General features: G+C 45.3%; 1 protein-coding gene across 2 annotated transcripts in view; it reads right to left on the bottom strand.

Moving 5' to 3' along the window:
- SYN1 (synapsin I) overlaps window positions 1-24,159 on the bottom strand; it is a 731,549-nt gene that overhangs the window by 192,678 nt on the left and 514,712 nt on the right. For both annotated transcript variants that reach the window (XM_069647426.1, XM_069647427.1), the window contains exon 8: window positions 12,406-12,548. In XM_069647426.1, coding sequence (XP_069503527.1) covers window positions 12,406-12,548 — 143 coding nt within the window. The remainder of the gene's footprint in view (window positions 1-12,405; window positions 12,549-24,159) is intronic.

Here is a 24,159-nt window from a genome sequence, read left to right as displayed (position 1 = left end):
GTGTGCCGACACCAAACTAAAATGGCCGGACGCCTTACTGATCGTATTATTGTCCATGAGGACGACCCCTCAAACTAAGACTGGGCTCTCTCCCTTTGAGGTGGCCATGGGTAGGCCAGCTAACATTTGGAATCTCCCAAAGCCCCGCTCTTTACGAGATGTCAAAAATGTACTTCTTTCTGACTACTGTGGCCAGTTAACTAAAACTCTGCATTTGAGTTATCACCAGGTGTGGGAGGCTTTACCTGTTAGATACGAGGGCCCCGGTCACAGCATACGGCCGGGAGACTGGGTCCTCACAAAAGCATTTGAGCGATCATCTTGCCTTGTACCTCATTGGAGGGGCCCCCACCAGGTCCTCCTGGTCACACAGACGGCGGTGGGGGTAGCAGGCAAGAAGAACTGGATCCACGCGTCCCACCTCAAGAGAATTCTGTGCCCCGTCCCACACGCTACAGAAGATACAGAACCCCTTATCAGTACTGCAACCAACAATCACGAAGCAGTAAACAGCATCGAGAGTGTGTCAGAGACTCTCCCTGAGCCCGTGGGGCCTGGAAAAACAGCAATTTCACCTCCACAATCTCCAACAGTTCCATCTTTTAAATTTGTTCCAGATCTTGCATCAGATCCTGTTTTGGATTCGTCGCTTCCAACAGGAAGTGACGACACGTTGTTCACAGATCACTCAGTACCAGGAGTCACAAGGTACGATCTGCTTCCGAGGAAATAGACCTACTGCACAGTTCGGCTGTGCCATCGAGAAAATCATCAAAGGGCTTGCCATTTTGGCCTGATCATTTGTATATAAGGGGATTCTGTTGGCTAGGGTTTGTGAAAGGACTAAGAAGACGCTCGGCCTGGAGGTCGCCAGCAAATAAACTTTGGTGCAAATCATTTGAAGAATACAATGCCTGCAACTGCTCCCGCTCGTACGGAATCGATAAGAGACAGTGTGACCAGCCACGGAAAGGAACGATCGAATGTGTGGGCCCTGAAAACGTATTGTTGTTTAGTGATAATGCTAACTGGTTTTACAATAGTCATTGCTTTAGGATTTTGGTATCTGGAAGAAGTACAGCCGCTTGAAAATGTGTTACCCACTGAAAAAGTACCCACTGTTTCTACTCCATTTGTGCATCTGCACACTCTATCTCCTAGAAACTCTCACCACAGACTGAGTTACCAGAACAACACTCTGCTACTCATTATGAATGCTACACATGCCATTTTTAATAGGTTCAACTGTTGGGTTTGTTCACATTTACCGCAAAACGGGGATAAGGGGCTGGGTTGGTATATTCATCCTTTACCTTTGACAACTGCTTGTTATGCTTCTCTAAGAGCACTATTCTTTGGCCGATGGAATGATAGAACCTCAGGGAATTTTGATGGAACTAACTTAAATGATTTTGAGAAACGCATTCTAACGCCCCTGGGATGCTCACTCTTTGCGAATAGGAGCAAGCCAAATGTTGCTTCTATTAGGCCTTCTGACTAACTGTCCTGTCCTTTTCAATCCTTGATCTCTTTTAAGATGGTTCCTATAGGCAATAGGGATGCCACGCCTCCTTCTTATACTGTTAACCACAGACCCGATTCAGTTTCTTTCTGCATACAGAGGAATGGTACTCAGTCGATGGGTAATTTTAAGGGTTGTGCCAACATTGCAAATTTGACTAGTAAGGACAGACCTATTTATGTAGGCGAACCTGTCTACTTTGTTTGTGGTAATGTAGCATTTCCATGGTTACCCAGGGATTAGCAGGGGACTTGTTATTTAGGGATTCTGCTACCTGGGGTATTTATTCCTAGCACTATAGAAGTTTCAAAGGCTCGTCCACAGGGAGAGGAGAATGGGTATACTTCAGCACAAATTCTGGCCGACGTAGCTAAATCCTTTGTGACATTTTGGGGACAAATACTGAACTCAGAAGATATCAGGAGACTAGCGAGAGTACTGGAGAGGACCATCAACTGGACCACTGACATACTCTATAATATGACGTTAGAACAGAAAGCAATAAGGTTAGTGGCACTTCAGAACCGGATAGCATTAGATGTCATTCTTACTGAACGTGGTGGGGTATGTAAATTAGTGGGGTCCGCTTGCTGCATTTTCGTGCCAGATTCCTACCCAAAGATTTTCAGAGCAATTCAAAATCTGCACATCCTTAGTTCAGAAGTGCATGTTCCCGAGGGAAATTGGGATCTTAGCGCTTGGTTCTGGGACTTCTTGAGATCTTGGGGATGGAATCTACTTTCGGTCTTGCTGATTATTTTAGGTATTTCTCTGTTTCTCTGCTGTTGTATACAATGTCTTCCTGGTATGTGTTCGATGGCAGGAGGATGTTGTGCACAAGCGATAGGTGCATTAGGGCACAAGGTATACGCCCCAGAGAGAATATCTAACAAATTTGTGCTGAAGGAAATGTTAGTTTCTGACCTCATGGCAATTGATATCTCTGATAGTGATTCAGGATGCATGGACATTGAGACATGGAGTTACTCGTGAAATGACTAGAAGTAGTTTAGCGCTTGGCTTAGGCCAAAAGGAGGGTTTGTTAAACGGGATATCATATCGTACCTCTTTTATTGCTTAAATGTTAAATTCAAAGATACACTGTTGCCATTGTGTTTTGTTGTGGTACAAACTGGACATAATCAACATGCATATAGTTGGATAAATTAGAGGTGAACTCGGCACGAACCCTAGACTGAAATTATTAACCTGCAGAGGGGATGGACATTACGATTGAAAACTGTATAAAAGATGCAAATGTTTAGACGTCCAGTACCTCTCACTTCTCACACCGAAAGGGCTGGTATTCGCTGTGATGTACTGAGGGCCAGATAGCTATCTGATACTTTATTTCTTTGTAAACTGTACAGTTATTTGAATAAAGATCTGAGAATCTTTATAAGCCCGTGTTTGGTGTATTTCCTTTTGGGGTACTCAGCCTCGATATTTTCTCTTGCTTTTACAATGGTATGATCAAGAACCATTGACATGACAGTGAAACATTAAGAGTGGGATGTTATGATTGGGAAATCCACTCACATGTTTTGAAAGAACTGAAAAAGACATTAGGGGCAACTGTTTGATGCCATATAGGGCTCAGGCAAAGTTCTCAATATATGGGAAAAGACAGCTGCACTGTTGAAGGTAAATGCAGAGATACCGACAGATAGTGGGTATTGAGGAGATGACAAGTCCAAATGTCAAGGCTGAAGTGGTGAAGGAGATGGGTGGGACATTGTCTGCTGGTTGGGGATAGGGTGCGAAAGTGAGCAAGAAACATATAGCTGGAAAGGCGGGTGAATAAAACAAGTGTACAGTTTCTGGCAAGTGGATGAGTCAAGGATGGGTTTAGAAGAGAAAAGACTTGATGGTTTAGAAGCTGGGGGCGCTTGCCCCAACTCACCTTTGCCTGATTCAACAATCCACTGGCAACCTCCTTTGACTCTCTGTGTCCTGCTCGCCCCTTTATCCCCTCTGGCCCCCACACTCATCCATAGATCCCACCAGCCATTCAACAACTCAGAAGAACCTTGCACCTCCGCCTACTCCAATGGCACACATATTGCTCCCCTACTCTCCTTATTGCCTAAAAAAACTCTCTCCAATCCCTCATTACTGCTCGTAACTCTGCCAAATCCTCTCACTGTGCTGACCTTCTTTCCTTCTTCCGCTCTCACTCCAAAAACTATAGCCCACCAGGCTATGCTCTCCGGACTTAAAACCTGTTCCCCTCCTATCCTTTCCCTGCTGAAGAATGTGCCTCTTTCTTCTCTCCCACCCCTCCTGCCTTCTCACAACCTCCAGTCACCTGACTATTGCCAGGCTATCACACTTCTCTCTCTCTCTCTCTCTCTACTTGACCTCCGAAGGTATGCCAACCCATTTTGGACTCTCATTGGCCATTTAACACAGCAAACAATAAAATGCTTGCTCCTGTCACTTTCTCCTACCTCTCCTCCCTTTGAACAACCATCTTCCCTGCCTGCTACAAAATATCCATGATCATTCCCATAGAAGAAACATACTGCTGACCGTAACAATCCAGCTTTCTACAGACCCTTCTCTCCACAATCCTCGAGACAGTTGTTTTCAAGTTAATCTCCTTTTCCTTGATGCTCACTCATTGTGCTATACCCTCTAATCTGGTGTCAGAAGTAAACTCTTGAGTGAGACTGCTCTCACCCACGTCTCCAAGTACCCATCCTCCGTTTGACTCACTAACCTCTCCTCGATCCACGTTCTCTTTGATCTCTCCACAGCCTTCAACACTGTCGGTAATCCCTCTTCTTACAAACCGTCTATTCACTTAGCTTTCAGGACAATGTACTAGACCTGGCGGCCTCCTATCATTCTGACCGCCCATTCTCCACCTCTTGGCACTCAAACACCAGCTCCCCAAAGCAGCGTGGGTCGGCGTCCTTTGAGGATCTGTCCTTGTCCTACTCCTTGTCACCTCCTTCTCCCCGGACAAACTCATCTCATGCTTAAGATTTCATTGCCACCTCTTTGTCAATCATACCGAGATTTCTGTCCCTTTTCCCTACTTCACCCCTGCTAGGACTGAAAACATCACCAGCTGCCTCCACGCCAGATTACACTTTATGATTCTACGCTGCCTGATGATAAAATTCTTCAAAATGGACATCAACTTTCCCTTTGTGTCCATCTTTCAATCTTTCATCTCCTTCCCTCTTGTACCCCTTCACGCAATCACCTATGGCTTGCACTCTTGGGGTCCTCCTTGACAGTGACCTACGACTCCAGCAGTTTAATTTTGCCACTGTCATTGCTGCTAAGATCAAGTTTCTTAGTATAAGAAAGTTGCAGCACCACCTGACCCACCACTCTCCCAGAATCTCTGATCACCACCCTTGTGTTCACTAAACTGATCTACAGCTCAAGCCTGCACCTGAGTCTTCCTCACTATCCCTATTCTCTGCTACGCAAAGTTCTCAGCTTGCTATGCACACACCTTCTGCAACCCACCTAAACCCTCCCGATGTCTGTTTGCTGACACCAGGTTCCATAGCTCTTTATGCCAAATCGCTCTAAGTTCCTACTGCGTGTCCTCAAATGTACCCATGGCCACGCCTTCATAACCTTGCTGAATGCTTCTTCCTTTATCCTCCATACTTGATCTCTGTGATCAACCTCACTTCAAACCTTTATATCCCATGGCCTCCCACTGTACTCTACCCCTGATGCTGCACCCCCTTGTTCCCCCCTCTCCACGGGAATGGCTCTCCCCTCTGCCATCAAAGAACACCCATCATTGGAGTTGCTCCAATCCCTGCTCAAGCTCCACATGCCAGCTTGGGAAGGGTCAGCTCCTATCCCCTCTCATCCCCCATATGACCCCAGTCTACCACTCACAATACCCTCAAATCTGTACATATTTCCTATGTAGATTCTGGCACTAAACCCTCAGTGTGTACATGTTTCCTATGTAGATTCAGGTACTAGGCCCTAAATGTCTATCCATGTCTATCCTATTCATTTCTATTCCCTAGCCAATGTCCCCGGTCTATACCTCCCAGTACTTCTGCTCGACTTTCCTTCAAACAAAACATGGTGTATTGTAAGGGTACTCTACCCAAATGCCGTCGTCATTTGCAATGCATCTTATCCTCATTGTTCAATAAAATGCAAGACAATACATGCGATAGCATGAAAGGCAAAGAGCAGCATCGTTAGCAGAAGGGCAAGCGAGAAATCTGGAGGTGTTGGAAGCATGCGCTTGAAAGCTGAGACAAGCTGCAGGGGGTGTGAGAAGTGAGATTGATGAGACATACAAAGTGTTCTATTTTAGCAGTGGTTCATTATGAGAAAAATGAAGAAAAGGGGACTTGCTAATTGGTAAGATTGTGAAGAGAGCACTATTTCCAGCTGTGCTCTTCACAACAGCAAAGAGGCAAGGAGCAAAAGTCACGAGAAATGCAGTGCTGGAGTGTTTTAGACACAGAGGATAGCTGAAATCAAGGGTGGCCAGAGGGTGCTCAGCCAGGTGAAGGATGCAGTGTCTGGGGAGCACTAGGACACGCCTGGGGGATTGATGAGAAGAGAGAGTATTTCATTTGAATCATGGAAAGGACTGTCACTATCAAGAGGCTCTCCTCCTTGGCTCCTTTGGTGCGGGTGTGGGAGACTTGCACAGCGAGAAGGTCCTGGTAGCTTTGGGTTTCAATGATTTTATAGTAGGAATTCTCCTGAAGTTGAGAATGGAGGGATTTCCATTTTTGGTAAAAGGATTGCTTTATTGTCTTAATGATTTGACTTTAAGAACATCTGTGGATTAATGTATGGATTCTGTGAGAAGCAGAGGTTTATGTTTATGGAATTAAACAGTCGAGCATGGTAGTGTTTCTGGATTACATTCTAAAGGAATCGCGCCAGTATGATAGTTCCACTTGCTATAAGTATGAGGAACCATAGAAGCACAGAGTCCCTCTGGGTCTGAGTATTGCTGTTTTGACTTATGAGAACATTAGCATGCGGGTGCAAGTTATTGTAAGCCTCTTTTGATTGGAGGCAGGAGTACTTGAGCAATGGTGGAGTAGAAATTTGACTTTTAAAGAGCGCCTTCGGGAGTACAGGGGCAGGCACGGCTTTTGAGCTCTTACTCAGCCCTACACTACTCTTAGAAGAAGAGTAATTTCAATAAAGTCGTTGAAACAGGCACAGTATAGATGGTACATCTCCGTTGTGTCTTTGAGACTATTCTCTTCAGGATGGTGTGAGCTAGCATGGCAGCATCCAAACAATGTCAGTAAGTACCAAAACAATAGAAATGTCCAATCAAGGTTGAATTAAAATATGACTATAATTAAACTAAAAGGACTTGCAAACTATTAAAAACACTAGCAACCCGTCCATGTAATAAGATAAAAAGACAATGTAGCGTTTGCGGGAAAAGGGCCCTCTGCCTATAGAGGAACAGACATCTACAGGTAAATAGTTTTCTAGAAAAGTAAAACAAGTTCAAGAATATGTCACTAAAGCATAAAGTGGGGTCATAAATATCACTAGGGCCCACAGAACAAGGTTTTGTGGACAGAATCACTGATATAGACCTTTTTATCATCTTACAAATTCTCAATAACATTGAGTCAAGTTTCTGGGTGCTTTCCGGTGTGTTGAGTTGGGTTTCAGTTGGCAAGCTGGCTCGACGGGATTCAAAAACATGGTGCGATTCAACAAGTGGCAACAGCTTCTGGCTCGAAGAAACCTGGGACAGGCTGGCATACTTTGCAGGTTCGAAGGGTTCTCAGAGTGAGGAAAGTGGAGATTTGGTTTCAGTACAAGCTATCTCAACTGGATCCAACAATACAGTGAGGTTCGACATGTGACAATGGCTCGTGGCTCAAAGATGTTTGAACAGGTGATGATGTTCCGGTTGGTGTAGCTCAAAGACATTTAAAATGGCCTGAAGTTGAGTGTTAAAGGCAGCTCTGTTGGGTCTTTTTAGCAACTTGAAGGCGAGCTTCTTTTGATACTTGAGGTGCTGTGGACCCTTCACCCGGGCCTCTGAGGAAAGGTAAGTCCGCCTTCTGCCCTTCTCAGCCAGGAAGTTTGACAGGTAGACTTTCAGAGCTTGCCACTTCACAGGAAAAGACCTAAGTACTAGTGTCAAGCTGCAGAAAGGCCTTTCAAACGACAGGTCACTTCAAATGTTCCCCGAGGTGGCTAAAAGAGTCTGCCCTCTCCTTGGAAGTCTTTATCTCCACCCCAATGGCTTGGAACTTTTGGCAGTCTTCACCCCAACGAGGTTCCAGTGAAATCTTGTAAGAAGCTTTAAGAAGTTGGTTCCATGAAAATGATTTAAAGAAGCTTCAATCAAGGAGGGGGTGTCACCCCATTATATAGTAATTTTGCTACAGCTGATTGGTCAGTTCCATGCCTTCGTTAAGGGGCCCATCCTTGCTGATTTAACTAGGGCTATTCCTTGTGCTATTAGCTCCAAGTGTGCCTGGTCTGCAGGACATTTGGGGGGTCTCAGAAAGGAAGTGAGCCTGGGCATATTGAAGATGGTTGGTCCCTTCTCTTGAGTAAAGTTTATCTCCCAAGATACAACCCTCTCCTGTCTTCCTGTGATCAAAAGGACTGCAGTGATTAGCTCCCTGATTTGACTTCCCCTTCTGTTGCAGAGGTTCATTTGCAGCTCCTAACCCACACCCCACCCGGGGTGTGCACTGCTCTCCCAGGAAGGTGCAAGCATTCTTAGCAGCCAAGGGCTTTCTGGGCAAGGCCCACCATCTGGTGTGAGTGTAGCATTGAGGCCACGACACTAATATTTCAATGGCAATGACCCTGCAGCTATAGGACAGTGGAAACTAATGACAGTTGTAACTGTATCTCCTAATATGCTGCTACATCAAACTACATATAGTTTTCTCTTTGTATTTAACCAACATTCTGCCACCAGGCAAGGAGGAAATGTAGTTAAATATTTGATTCACTGTTAAAGGCAGCCAATGACTGTTGCGATTAATCTGATTCTAACTGGAATCCGGGAATGCAGCTGTCACTATATAGCTGCCATGTTGCCAAATCAAATTGCAGTTGCTGATGTGTGAATAGGTAGGGCCCAGCAAAGTACACATGTGTGAGCTATACTTTTGAGCATGGAGCACTTGGAAGGTGAAGTCTGTTCAGCAGGGCCCACATGCAAATAGAAAGAAACAGCATCATTTTGCATAGTAAATATCAAAATATTTCTGAATTGCACTCCCTCGCAGATGGCTTTTTTGACACAGTGCCTTGTTCAAGATTTGAGGATTCCCTCAATGAGCAACACTTGTTTGATTTGGGTATTCCAGACATCACAGATGAGGAGAGGTTATGTTATTTGTGGTACTAAGAGATCTACAAAAGCTCAATTGCTCTAGATGATTAGTATTTTAATGGCGAGTTAGAGTGGGGTATGGAAAACATGTTCTGAAGCGAAGTGCTCTTTAGAACTATTGAAGGGGTGACTAATAATCAATAGCATTTCAGATTTAAGAATTCATGATTCAGTCTAGAAGGAACAACTCCAGATGACTGTATAATAGACTTCATCTATAAAATAAGAGTTGAACCACCTGAAAGAAGACAGTGTTTTTTATATGATGCTACTGAATAAGGTATTATAGCACTTTATTCAACAAAATGCACCTTAGCAGAACTAATCAGTTGCATATAAAGTGGAGAGATATGCTCTCCTGTGTTTCCTCCCTTGGTTGCTTGTAGATACTTTCCTGCCAAATTGCCTGCTTCCCCTCCCCATTATTAGCCCCCTCTCCTTTATATCTCCCTCACTGTGTTCTTCCCCCTATGATTGTAAAGCACTCAGTTCCTTCCGGAATCTTGTAGCTCACTCAATAAACACCCTATTAATAATGACAATATGTAACACTACAAGAGGCCCCGGACTGTGCAAGTCTATAGATTCAGTTTTGGGGCAGAATAAGAAATGGAAGGACACATTTTGTAAGTCTTGATCTTTGACAGGGAACCAATGGCTTCACAGTTGGGGGATGATAAATTGGCTGTTATGTAAGTGCCCTGCACTTCTGGGAACTGTCGCAGGGGCCGCCCTCTTGAGGCGAAAGGGGTTGCTGCCCTGGCTGGGCTATAAAGATGAGGAATTTCAGAACTTGATACTTGGGTTTTGACTGTGGAAAATGTTGACCCCAGTCCAGCAGAAATGGATTGGAGGCAGGGGAGTTCTCCACTTCTGAAGTCTCATGCCTCTCGGTAGTATAAAGCAAGGCACCTTTAAAAACGTGCTGTCAGGGCCACAATCTCCTCCATGAAACGGTCGAGTGCCTAACACGTCCAGGTCTTCATGGACAAGCAATGAAACAGAGCAGTCTAATGTCCTGGGAGGATAGCTCAGTGGCAACGTGCTTGCCTTGAAAGCAAGACAACACGAGGCAACACAGGTTCGATCCCCGGGTCCGCGTTAGAAACCTCTGGGTATTTAAACACGTTATAAATATGCAACTAAGAGAAAAAAACACAATTACACAACTAAAAAAACAAATAATTCCTCTAACAGCGCCTCGATGTCTGCGGGCTGTGTGAGCGCTTTAAAAATGCAAAATATAAATAAAATAAATAAATAATGAAGGCCAGTCTAATGAAGTCATATGTAGCTTCCCTTGCTCAGCCTGCCCAAGTCGACTCCCAACTTCCATTCCAGTTGCAATGCAGGAATAGTAACAACTACTCGTCTGTCATGAATCTGTGGGCCTAGGTAGTGTTCGCCATTCTTGGAGACTTGATATCAACTCTGAGCGCCTTGAAAAATAAGGTAATCCATCATTGCATTTGTGAATGGTTATTTAAAACCTTATTTCTGGCCGCCTACCCTCAGATCCAAGGACCTTTATGGTCTCTTTTTCTCAAGCATAGATGGGTTTACAGTGGAGAAGCTGCTCTCCTAATAAGTAGGTATACAATTCATGCTGCAAGTTGTGTTCTTGAATAAAAGGTGTAGCACTTTGTCTTAAGCAGAGTATCCATCTTTAGAGGGATGCGAAGGGCTTTACATGGAGCTCTGCCTGAACTATTTCTCAGATGCTCCCTGAGGTGCGCTGGGAAGACCTGCTATGCCAGGAGAGGCTCTCCTGCTTGGGGAACAGAAAGCAATAGATGGACGGGGGCTTCCTCTCCCCGGGATGTGGAGAACTCTCATTGGATGAGCTCAGCCACACAACCTTTGTCTTTGAGATGTTCTCTTCATTGTGTCTGGGACACATGGTCTGTGGGGGAGGGTGGAGGGGCTCTTAGCTGAAGAATGGAATACAATCACTAAAGAAAATGTAATCAGAAGATAGTATTTCCAGACTGGAGTCTGACAGAACTGTCCATCCTTACATTCCCACGACCTGTATGTAGAAGCACTGATCTAGAAGCATAACTGCTGAACCCATATGCATGCATAATTATTGGCCGACCCCATACCTTCACCCAGAATAATTTGGCTCACACAGTGTTTGTCAAGTGTTGGCAATAAAAGGCTGTAGGTTTTTTATTGTACAAATATGGTTATGGAGATAACAATAATCACATATCATAATAGCAACATACTTTTGGGCACCGGGTCCAGGGGTTACCCCCTCTGGCCCATGCCCGCCTTCTCATATCCCACGACTTGTTGTGGGCACCGTACAGTGCCTTGTACCTCTTTTCCTTTGTTCTTCTCCCTTGTTTGTAGGGTGGGAGGGTTCTGTGGTAAAGAAGCAAACGTTGGAAGGCACTGGCTAAACAGTGCACCTCCTGTTAGTTTGGGTCCCCGTTCAGGGCCACAAACTGATTGTGTTTTCTCAGAACATGCTGCTCTCATTTATAAGACCCAGGGAAGCCCTGGGTCTTTGATATGTATAGTAGTGGGGGCTGCTGTGTTCCAGCCCCTGGCCGGATAGCCGACTGTCTGGCCCCCTGGTGGGGGGCAGGTCTTTGAACCTGGGCCCTGCCTGACTGTTAGTTTCCTTAGGTGCTTGCAGCTTGGTGCCTGGAGGAAAGGGTGAGGTGATTGTTCACACCTCGCCCTTCCTCAGCTTTGTGTTGCATAGACTGTGTGTCTCTCTAGCTGGGGGGAGGAGAGGAGCAGACGGGGGCAAAGCTGGGCTGCCCCTCTCCTGCTGATGGTAACAGCAGTTACCCTGCCTCGCTTTGGGCGGCCGTGCAGCATTGCCCAGCAGCTGTGGCCTGTGCTAGACTCCATCCATGAGCATGAGCGTTGACGTGGCCAGGAAACACTCTAAGCTGATACTCGCTAGAAAGGAATGCCAACAATGCTTTTTTTTAAAAAGGGATTTTTTCAAAAGAAGCAAGACAGACGACTCGAACTAAGCTGTCAGGCTTTATCGAATGAGGTTGTTTCCCTGGGTGAAAACCTGGATGCATCTTATTATCATGAAGATGTAAACTGGAAGGGCCCTGCTGGAATGGGATGGCCAGCTGGCTTCCCTCTATAACATTAAACAAACATACGCTCATATATATATATATATATATATATATATATATATATATATATATGGGGTCCCCCGCAACCCTCCATCCCCCACCTATTATTAACTATTCCTGACACCCCTAACCCCTTAGCTACCCTTTCCCACCCCCCAAAAATATCAATAACCTTTTTCTTAATGTTATAATATTTTAAAAGGCAGTCGTAAAAATGACTATTGGTGAAACGACGTTATACCCCAAAAAAATGTTCACATGCACGATCTACAGAGGAACAAGTTGTCCATGGGCGAAGGCTGGCAACACGCACCTGACCCTGTAACAGGATAGCAATAGAGATCTGAGTGCCAGCAAGAAAGTGCCACCTGTTCACAGGAAATGGAACAACTCACCACATGGGCAGAAATAATGAACTAGACACTCACATGTAGGCCTTGTAGTTGCTTCCAATCTTCTGAATGCGTACGTCATACTTGGCATCAATGAATGGCTCCGAGGTGGCGTAGGTCTTGGTCAGAGCCACCACACTGGCAATGTCCTGGAAATCATACTGGTTGTCTACCTTCACCTAGTGTGCCATGTGGGGGTTGAGGGAACAACAAACAAGAAGCACGGGAGATGGAAAGCAAGTCGCAAGATGGCGGGCAGGGAAGAAAAGGGCAAAGGATTAAAGATGGACATTTAAGGGAGGCGTGTAGAGAAAGTAAAACAGGAAGTAAAAAAACAAGAAACAGGCGGAAGATAAAATAAAGGATGAAAAGGGAAATGTTAACAATGAACAATAAAAAATGAAATTGGAGGAAAAATAAGAACGTGAAAAAGTAAGAAACAGAAAAAAATTAGAATGTAAAATGAAATATATATATAAATAGAAGAACATTTGAGAAAAAAAGCAAAGAATGTGAGAATGGCAAATAAAGAAACGCAAAAGTATTCGGTAAGGTGAAGGAAGAATACAACAACAGCATACAAACAAGGATTGTGATTGTGAGAGAGGGAAGAAAGGGAGAGAAAAGAGAAACACGGTGTAAAACACTTCCGGTTACAGGATTGAAAGAGAGAAATTGCAGCACAGTGCCTGGGTATGCATGACTTCCCCATGTAAAGAAGCTGCCCTATGAGACGGGGTCCTCCCTACTGTAAAGACCACACCTAATGCGTCCCTGCCATGTCGGCCAATGAAGGGGGCTTCTTTGGACTCGTGTGTCGTCTGGCGAGGTTCATGCACAGGCTGAAGCCGGGTGCTACTCGCATTAAATGGAGCTTAAAGGGTAGTGTACCCCATGTCGGGTGAACGCCTTCGCCTGTCAAAGGAAACTTCCAGCCATGTGGGTGTCGAGTTAGGATAACTCTGCATGACTCACTTCAGGGATGAGGTTAGGCCTTTCCAGGCAGCACCACACGAGAAACAAGATTTGACGCCAACCCAACCGGCCCCAAAAACAAATCCACACCTGTACTCATCTATGTGTTGTGCACACAACATGCCGATCAAGGACCTGTCTTCCTTTTCCTCCCCATGATGCAATTTATACAAAAAACCTGCAAGACTGAACCTTATTTTTTTTAAATAAACTTTCTGTTATTTGGTTCAGAGTAATAAACAACATCAAAGCTGGAGCATAGCAACCATGGACCAAACTTATTAATAACATTTCAAAACATGAATGAAATCGGAAAGAGAGAGAAAAAACTAAAATAAAGCACAGGGAAGAGTCTGTGCCACCACCTATTTCGATTGACAGTGGGCCTTTGTGTATATCAGACATGCCCATCTTGTCACAATTCTCAGGCCACAGTTCAAGCACAAATCAGTGGCTTAGGTTCAGCAGGTGAGATACGAGTGGAGCAGTCGAGCCCGTCTTCTTGGTCTCCCAGTGCCACCACTTCCGGGTCATCAGACCTTACACACTCATCCCATGATAGCTGTGGATTTGGAAGCTCCATGGGCTCCAGCCTCAGAAATAGCACAGCACGCATACACGTCGTGCTCCCGTTCCCAGCAAGACCTGCATGTGTGTGTTTCCATTGGAGTGGGGCCACCTGGGAGTCTTTGCCATGGGGAGATGCGCGTGAGCAACATCCCTTCTGGAAGGACAGCGCGCGAGTACCAGCTAAAATAACTTCTTTGTGGGAAGTCTAATGCCTCAGTTGTAAGTCGTGGAATCACTCACATTCTGGGAGTTGGAACTTGACCCTGCATTTATGAAAAGCAAAGGCGCCCCACTTTCGGCTGACTCTCTAAGAAGCACTTGTTTTCACGTTTCCCACCTTGTATAACTCCCGTTCTGCATCCCTAGTGAGAAATCAGGGTTGCCAATGTTGGGATGCATGTCCAATTCCACTGGCCCCTAAACGATTTAGGTTGAGGACAATGTACTAAGAACACGAAGAAACAACGAGTCCAAGCTGTAGGGAGGAGGGGATAAGCAATAGGTGACATAGGGGTAGTTCGCGTCTGCGGGTGTAGTGGGTTACGTGTTCTGAGATGGCCCAGGGGAGAGGGTGTACCTGTAGGGTTATGCAATATAATAGCATTGATATAACTGAATGATGCAATAGCTAGCCCCATCCCAAGGCAGAAATCCCTGAAGCATCGCCATACTAAAATGGAGGCCTAGGGTGTCACAGGCCGTGGTAACAAAGTGTTCTTCCCATCCCCATTCCCAGCCCAAGCATTCAATGAAAAGGCCTTCACGCGGATAGATACAACCATCCATGTTTCATTTTGCAGGCCTGTGCAATCAGAAAGGAATACAAATAGCCAAGTGTGGGTAGGGCTGTGCCTGTCCCTGAAGGATGATCCCTTGGGAGCCAGAGCAGAGGTCTAGAGCTGCCAAAAGAACCCAACCGAGATTTAGAGTACTGGCACCCCCAGGATAATGGTCATTCTGTTTGAACTGCTAAATGCCCACAAGCACCACACCTAAATCCCTGATAAATTGACTGATTGGTGTGGGCCCGGAGAAGCCCAGGTGATGACCTGGGGAGGGGGGGGCTACCAACGGGGGAGCAGAGAGCAGGATGTCCTGTGATTTGTATTACAAAGTGCACAGGGTGGTTCCAGCAAATCTAGGTCTCTGCTGGGGAGGCATGGCAGGGGGGACCTGCGTGCCTGGGATAAGAAGAAGCGCCAATGTGACCTTGAGAGTATCCACTGAGCTCATGTCTAATTACCAGGTGCACATCAGGTGAGGTTTTCATGGGAGGGAAATATTCTTACATGGGCCACCAATCCTGCTCTTAGAACCCAAGGTGGCAAAGTCAAAGACCATGTGGAAGGGGACTGGTGTAGAGTACCTGCAACAAATCATCCGATGCCCTACAGGGAGTGGGGGGTTATGGACATAGGAGATGGCCAAATGAGGTTGGGGAATGAGTACCATATAATGTTGCGTCACATGTGACGACATTGCCCATTATAATGTATTGCTTTGCCTTGAACTTACCAGTGCCCTCCGTGGAGGTCAGGATTGAATGCCCCTACTGACATGCTCTTTTCATTTGTATAAGAAATACAACTTTTTTATCCTTGCAAGAGGTGCACCAAGCCTTTTTCCTTAGAGGATGTTTTTTTACTTGTCTGGTTGTTGGTGGTCTGCCCTACACCAACCACTGGGGACAATGGATCCCTTCCCTGGGGGAAACCCAATGTCCTCCAAGCTCTGTTCCAGGTGCATCTGGTTGAGACAAAAAATGGGCCTAACGATGATCTGGCTTCTTTAGAGGGAAATGGGGAAAAGGAGAAATGGTTTATTTATTCTGACTTTGTTCAACATTTTCGGGGGTAACATTTGTATGTTTTCCCCAGCAAGTGATCAATGGATGTGCTTGGAGAAAAGATAGACAATGATTGGGAAACATATAGAAATCTGGGGAATAGAGCCATCTTGACAGCGGCAATGTGACCCAGTTGTGACATCTCCTGCAGGTGCCTTTTCTCTAAGTCGTGCTCAACGGCTTTAAAAAAAGTCTGGGGGGTTAGTGTTATATAAGGAGCTATATGAAGGAGCAATTTTAATCCCAAAGTATTCCTGGCTTTCAGATGACCATTTAGATGGGAACAAATCTGCTAAACTTGAGATTCAGTGGTGTTCAACCATTTGAATTTTGAGTGACACAGACACCCCGAAAGTGTTCCAAGGTTGCAGTAGTCGCTAGTAAGGAGGACCCAGTATTTGTTAGGACTAGTATGTCATTGTCTGCGTACAACACCGATGTATGCAGTATACCTCTTCTTTACACCCACTTAGTCCCATTCTATTCCCATATAACCTGTGCCAGGGCTTCATTTCAAGGGCAAAAAAACCAGTGCGTGACAGGGCTCATCCTCATTTTCATATGGGGAAATTGAAAGTTGTGAAGGAGAAGCTTAGTGAAGGTGAAAGTGCATCTAAAGGGCAACTGCATTTCTTTCCTGGAATTCCAATGAAGGCTATTGAATTCCTTGTTGACATCTAAGGGTTAACAAGACACATGTGTGGCCCCATCCCACCAAGTCCATAACCCGTTTAACGTTTTCGGCCATTTTTGATCAATCCTGTTTGGCCAGAGTTAACTAGCCTCAGGAGGACCTGCATTAGGCATGTGGCCACAATTTGTGCATACATTATTGCACCCATTTTGAGGAGTGTTATAGGTCTGTATGAGGTGCACTGCATAGGACCTTTGCCTGGTTTCAGGGTCAGTGTTGTCACTGATTCTGCAATTGAGTGTGAACGTGCCCGGAGGCTAGGAATGAATTGGACAGTTTTGCCTGATTAGGAATTGAGATGCTTCTGAAAGTTATTGGATCAGTTCATTAATGCATCTGGGCCGGGACTTTGCACCCAGGGAGAGATGTTATGGCCTGACCTACCTTCTCTAGGGAGCTTTCAGACCCCAATTCCTGCTTCTCAAGAGGAGAGAGTTTGGAAATGTTACTGAATTCAGAAACACCCATTGTGCAGAAAGATCTAGGTGGGAATCACTCTGCAGAGATTTATCGATAGTTACTACAATTTTCGATTTATTCACACTGCCTAATGTCGTTGATGTGGCAACCCTGCCTAATTCTGTTGCTGTTGAAGTGGCAACACTGCCTAATACTGTTGATTTAGTAACACTGCCCATTACTGTTCATGTCGCAACACTGCTAATGCTGTTGCTGTTGAAGTGGCAACACTGTCTAATGCTGTTGATTTGGGAACACTGCCTAATGCCGTTGATGTGGCAACACTGCCTAATACTATTGATGTTGCGACATGGCCCAATACTGCTGATGTGGCAACACTGACTAATGATGTTGATGTGGCAACACTGCCTAAAGCTGTTTATCTAGCAACACTGCCCAATACTGTTAATGTGGCAACACCGCCTATTGCTGTAGATGTGGCAACACTGCCTAATACTATTGATGTGGCAACACAGCCTAATACTATTGATGTTGCAACACAGCCCAATACTGTTGATGTGGCAACTCTGCCTAATACTGTTGTTGTGGCAACACTGCTTAATGATGTTGATGTGGCAACATTGCTTAATACTGCTGTTATTGCGACACTGCCTAATATTGCTGATGTAGCTACATCTCATGCCCCAACACCTCTGACCACCATCAACCTGCCTCTGACTACTCATGCCTCTGATTATGCCACTATGCATGTACCTGTATTACCGCCCGACACTAGGACTGCAATGCCTAAGCTTACCCCATTTAAGTGCACCCTCATCAAAGCCCGCTCTCCCTGCCCACGCCCTGGACGTCCATGACCTAATCACTAGCTTCAGCCTTGACCTCTTAATAAGTAGCAAAACATGGCTCAACGAAGCGTCTGGCCCAGCATTGGCCCTAGCCATCCGACCAGGCTGCACAATTTTCAGGCAAGACCGACCAATAAAGAAAGGTGGAGGGGTAGCTCTCATAGCTAATGAGACTATTCCTATCAGAAAGATGGAAGGTGAAATAGGCTGTAACAGTGACTATCTTCTTCTCAAAGTCAACCCTTCCCCTAACTGTACTTTTGCCCTCCACATTGTTTATCGACCACCTGGCCCAGTCTCAAACTTCCAAGATGCACTCATTCAATCCCTTTCGGACAACCTGAAGAAAGTTACGAAAGCTATCCTCCTTGGAGATCTCAACCTAGGACTTAATCACCCAAATGACTCACAAGCAGCCTCCCTTAATAAGGACTTATCTACCCTAGGGTTCAAACAAGCCATCACCGAGCCTACCCACACCAAAGGACGCACCCTCGACTGGGTTGCCCACCGTAACTGCCCTCTCATGGTGACGGATATATCACCTATTCCATGGTCTGACCACTACTCTATTAATTTTGACCTTAGCACGTCCAAGGAACCCCCCAAGCAAGAGACTCCCCTCCTCCCGGCACACTCCAGGAGCACCTGACAGCTCAACAAGGAAAAGCTCACACCATACCTATTAGTGCCTGCCCCCCAATCCCTGTTCTCCAGCGACCCAAAAACACTCGCTAGTACCTTCAATACCATCATCACTCAAGCGGTCGACGCCATCGCCACACTCACCCTAAGAAAAGCCAAGCGCACCAAGCACTCAAATGCCTGGTTCTCACCAGAGCTACTTGTGCTGTGCACCAGGAAAAGGGCAGCGCACTCCTCCTGGAAAGCCAACCCTAATGATTCTTCTAAGCTTGCATTCAATACTATATCCAGAGAGTACAAAGCCGCCATAATCAAAGCCAAAGCCACCTCATACAACACTAGAATAGCCAATGCCAGATCAGAGACCAAAGAAATCTTTGCCATCTTCAAGGAGCTGGAAACACCCACTCCCGCAGCCTACCCTCCCCAAGGACGAAGACTGATGTAATGGCATCCAATCGGCTATGTTGGATAAGCTCAACACTCGCCCATCAACAGGCACTTAGCCACCAAATATCTAACCTCCACAATAGCACCTCCTATGACTCCCCCAGTTCGCCTTCAAAGAAATGAATGAACAAGAAGTCATTGCCCTCCTAAAAACCATCAAACCTTCAAAATGTAAAGGGGACGTTTGCCCGGCACAACTAATCAAAGACTGTGCCACAACTCTTACCCCTTTCATAACTGCCTTTCTCAACGCCTCCTTCACAACAGGCCATGTCCAAACATGCCTCAAGGAAGCGTGGGTACGCCCTTTACATAAGAAATCCATGCTTGACCCAACTATCCCAGCAAACTACAGACCTATCACTACAGTCCCCTTTCTCTTAAAAATTCTTGACAAATCAGCCTACCTGCAAGTCCAGAAATTTCTGGAGGCTAATAACCGTCTCGGTCTCCGGCAGTGATGCTTCCGTCCCGGACACGGTACCGAAACGGCACTATTAGACCTTAAAAATCAAATGGATGATTTCAGAGACACAGGCAGACCTGCCCTCCTTCTGCTCCTTGACCTGTCTGCAGCTTTTGATTTGGTGGACCACAACACCCTCTGCCATCAGCTCTCTTCCGCTGCCAGCTTCTCCCCCAAAGCTACTACCTGGATCACCTTGTTTCTCCAAGGGAGAGTTATGAGAGTCTTCTCTGACCAAGCCTACGACCACCCAAGCAACATAAAATGTGGAGTCCCACAGGGCTCGTGCATCTCACACACCCATTACAACCTTTTCACAAGGCCACTATTTTATATCCTGGATGCGCTAGGCATCACATATACCAATTATGCTGATGACACGCAGGTGCTCATTCCGATTACCGGTGACTATGACTCTGACTTGGAAACCATTAACTACATTTACTCCACTATCCAATCATGGATGGCAGAAAACTGGTTGTGCCTTAATGGTGAAACAATCGAACTTCTGCTAATTGGTTGACCTACTACCCTCAATGAACTGGACAAGCAGTATTGCTCATTCAAGATCGACAACACACCAATCTCTGTCTCCCAGGCGGTTAAGACCCTGGGTGTCTACCTGGACTCCAACCTCTCCATGGTCAGACAAGTCAATGCGATTGCGTCTGCAGCTGCATAACACTCTAAATTGCTAAACGCAGCCAGACCTTTTCTCTCAGAACAGAACTGCCTCACCATAGCGAGAGCAATAATTGGATCTCGGCTTGACTACTGTAATGCCCTCCTAGCCGGCACCTCAAAAAACATCAACAAGCTCCAGACGGTTCAAAATAATGCACTCAGGGTTGCCACCGGCATATCCAAAAGGGTCCACATCTCTGAGATCAGGAAGCAGGTTCCCTGGCTTCCCATCAAAGGGCGGATCCTCCTCAATACTCTTGCCCTCACCCATAAATGCATCCATAACACTGCCCCCTCTACCTAACACAGAGATTCACCAAACCGGTCTCAGCCAGACCCACAAGAACTGCCTACACCAACTGCATCCCCCTACCCAAGACCCAGAGGATTCGAGCAGGAGGCTCCAGCTTCCCAGTACTGACCGCGACCCACTGGAATTCCCTACCACCCCACATCAGAAGTATTGAGTTGCACATAGCCTTCAGGAAAGTGATAAAAAACACTCTGTTTGTATAACGAGACCCTACTGTGTTACTGTGTTTTAGATATGTAGTACTACTTTACATTAGATGTAGTCTCCCTACTATTGTATTTTAGTCCTAACTTGTAAACCACACATGTAACCTACCAAGCTCGCATTGTAAGTATACACGCTCACTGTAACGATGAACTAAAATACTCTCCTGTAACTAAGACATTTTCATGCAACAGCGCCTCGATACCTATGAGCTGCTAGTGTGTTCTACAAATTAAAAAAATAAAAATAAAATAAATTCTCCTCCTTTTCATATCTTACCCTCAACTGAGAGACTATGGGACATGATATATAGTTGTGTTGTGTTATGTTATGTCATGTTATTGGGCATTTGTATAGTACCTTTCACCATTGGTATGATCTCAACGCGCTGTGGGTTGAACACCCTTGGGGACCGTATTCCAGGTCAGTGGATAAAGTGTGGTGGTAAGTAGTGCATGTGTGTGCGCTCAGTATGTGTGCAGCTACACCGAATTTTAAGTTGGTTAGCTGCATTCTAATGCTAGGAGTAGTGTGCAGGTTGTGTGAGACCAGTAGTATGTGTGCAGCTAGGCCGAATTTTAAGTTGGTTAGCTGCATTCTGATGCTAGGAGTAGTGTGCAGGTTGTGTGAGACCAGTAGTATGTATGCAGCTAGACCGCATTTTAAGTTGGTTAGCTGCATTCTAATGCTAAGAGTAGTGTGCAGGTTGTGTGAGACCACTAGTATGTGTGCAGCTAGGCCACATTGTCTTGGGTAGCTGCATTTGAGTGGAGGTTGTGATTGTATATGAGATTATGTGTGCAGCTAAGCAGATTTATGTGTGGGGGATAGCTGCGTTCTAAAGATCGTTGAGGTGTGCATGGTGGTGTATAATTATGTGTGCAGCTAGGCTGAAATGAATCATGGGGATAGCTACATTCTTTTTTTTTCTGGTGCAGAGGAGAGCGTCTGCATTATGGTAGGTATGTGTGAGCATTCGTGTAGTTGGAAGAGGTCCCCTGTTCCTGATTACCTTCCAGTGCCAGCCGAATTAACTTTTGCTCCCTGTTATAGAGGTTTGGTGCTTTAGTTCTCCGGGAACCTCCCGGTCTAGTGTGGACTCAATTCTGTTTTGCCAAGCATGGCCATATCTTTCTCTGTTTTAACAATATAATCAATGTTGAGTTTGGCTGTTTCCCAAACCTGCTTTACAAGGCTATTAGTTTCCCTATAGATCCAACTTTGGTACTGCAATGGATACATCTAGATTTAACGTTGGCACTGCTATTTATACACCCAGGTAAACTTTGGTAGAGTGAGGAAGAAATGACCAAGATCTTAATTTGGAAACAGCGAAGCCAACACTCAGTAATCACTATGGCACATCAGGGGACAGCACTCTGATTTAACTTTGACACTGTTGTATAAACACCAAGATTAAACTTTGGCTGAGTGAACATGAAATGGGCTAGATCTTACTTTGGCCACAGCAAAGGATAAACATGCAAATTTGACTGTGGTGCAACAATAGACTCCCTGAGTTCTAACTTTGGCACTGTAATAGGAACTCCTAGGTGTAATAGATATGGGTACCTAGTAAAACCTAGGCTAAATTTAAGATATGACTACCTAGTACAACTTAGGCTAAATGCAGGGTATAGCTACCTAGACCGCTTAGCTTAAATGCAAGATATGGCTACCTATTACAACTTAGATTAAATGCAAGATATGGCTACATAGTACAACTTAGGCTAAAGGCATATGTATACGATATTCGGTAGAGTGGTGGGGTTTTACTGGAGTAAAGTAATGACTGTATTCCCCGTGCAGACCACGCTTACATTATCAGTTGCTGCTGGTTGACTGTGGCAGCCTTCCCAGGTGATCACGGGTAAACACAGAGTGTAGCTGCTTAGACAGTAGCTTCCCTTTGCCTTGTGGCCCTTAGCCGGTGGCCGCCCTGGCAAGGCTGCCTTGGAAGGCCCTCTGAAATGCTGCTGTTCCGGTCACAGGGGGGCACGGACCAATGTGAACCAAACAAATGGGCAAGGGAGGAGTGGGGAAGGAGGGTCAGAGGATGGCTGAAGGGAAATGGGAGAAGGCAGAGGGAAGCAGGGAGAGATTTCCGCCAGGACAGAGGCAAAGAGACATCTGACTGCTGTGTCAATTGCTGAGGGGTTGAGTGGGGGAAGGAAAAAAGCCAGAAATAAACAAGGGACTACAGCACAATGGCAGGCTACTCCTAAAGTAGATCAGCTCAAAAAACGGGTTGGGAGTCAAAGGAAAATACCAAATAAATCCATCAGAAAACCAGGTAGCAGCTAAAAAAACGATTGCAAAATACACACAAATCCCTCCAAAAAGGCACCCAAAACCAAGCTAAAAACGGATCAGAATCAAAGAAAGGCACTCGCCAAGCATCAGACATGCCCCGAGACTGCTTACCAAGTGGTCTCTGTACAGGATGACTACAGATTACATTCAGAACAGGCGAGGGAATAGGGAGAGAGGATCGCTACTACAGAGCAAAGTGACACACGACTGCCTGAACCACTTGCTGAGGGTGGTTGGGTGGGAGAAAGGAAAAAAGCCAGAAACAAACAAAGGCATGTCTCTTCTGAAGTAGACCAGCTAAAACAACAGGTTGGTAGCCTAAGGGAAAAAACAAATAACCCCTTCAGAAAACGAAGTACTAGCTCAAAAAACGATTGCAAAATACATACAAAAGGCACCTAAAACCAAGCTACAAATTGATCAGAATCAAAGTCACTCACCAACCATCAAACAGGCCCTAAGACTGCTTACCAAGTGGTCTTTGTGCAGATGACTACATATTCTGTGTGTACTAAATCTTCTTAAATAAAATAAGTTTTTAGGGGTAAGTACGGGGTGCAACTTCTTCTGTTGGCGCCCTTATTACTTATCCCTTCAGGCCGTGTCACGTCAGTGAGGTGATTGGTGGAGGCACCAGTACCCCAGCCTCCTTGGTTTATAAAGAGAAGAGTAATTCACCACAAATTGACTGCGCCACACACAGGATCCAGCTTTGTTTTCAAAGTGATTTGTATTATAAATCAATTAAAGAAAGAAACGTTCAGTTTTGTATAAATGCAATGCCCTCTAGTTAACACATGTTTCCGCTACTCAAGAGCCTTTCTCAAAACGAAAACAATTGGGCAAATTTCTCATATCCATGTTCCAATACGTATTCAAACTCATAGTTTGAATACGTATTGGAAAACCAAACTGGATCCTGTGTGTGGCACAGTCAATTTGTGGTGAATTACTCTTCTCTCTACTAAATCTTTTTAGCTTAGCTTCTAGTGACCAGTTGGTCGTGTTGCCTCTAGTGTAGTAGATTTGTTTTGTGTATAAGAATTATTATGCAGAACTGTCTGGCAAGTGTGCCTCAAATTGGGGTCTTGGTAATCTCAAATCTCTCCAGGCCCTGTGCAACCCTGTATTATTTATGGCTGCTTCAAGTTCTTTTAACAATGATTCACTGGATTTTATCCAAGCTTGTGTACTGCTGATAATTAACCCTTATTAGTGCTTTCCGAGTGTTCCATATTGTGTGCATTTCGAAGTGCCCATAATCATTTTCTTGAAAGTGATGTGAAAGCATGTCGTAGATATGGGATCTGATTGTAGGTTCTCTAAGAATGATGTTGTTAAATCACCATGGCATTCTTGACT

The sequence above is a fragment of the Ambystoma mexicanum genome, chromosome 2q, assembly GCF_040938575.1.
Source record: "Ambystoma mexicanum isolate Mex_15411 chromosome 2q, UKY_AmexF1_1, whole genome shotgun sequence".
Classification (NCBI taxonomy): Eukaryota; Metazoa; Chordata; class Amphibia; order Caudata; family Ambystomatidae; genus Ambystoma; species Ambystoma mexicanum.
The sequence above is the reverse complement of the archived record's forward strand: the minus strand, read 5'-3'. Positions and strand labels throughout refer to the sequence as shown.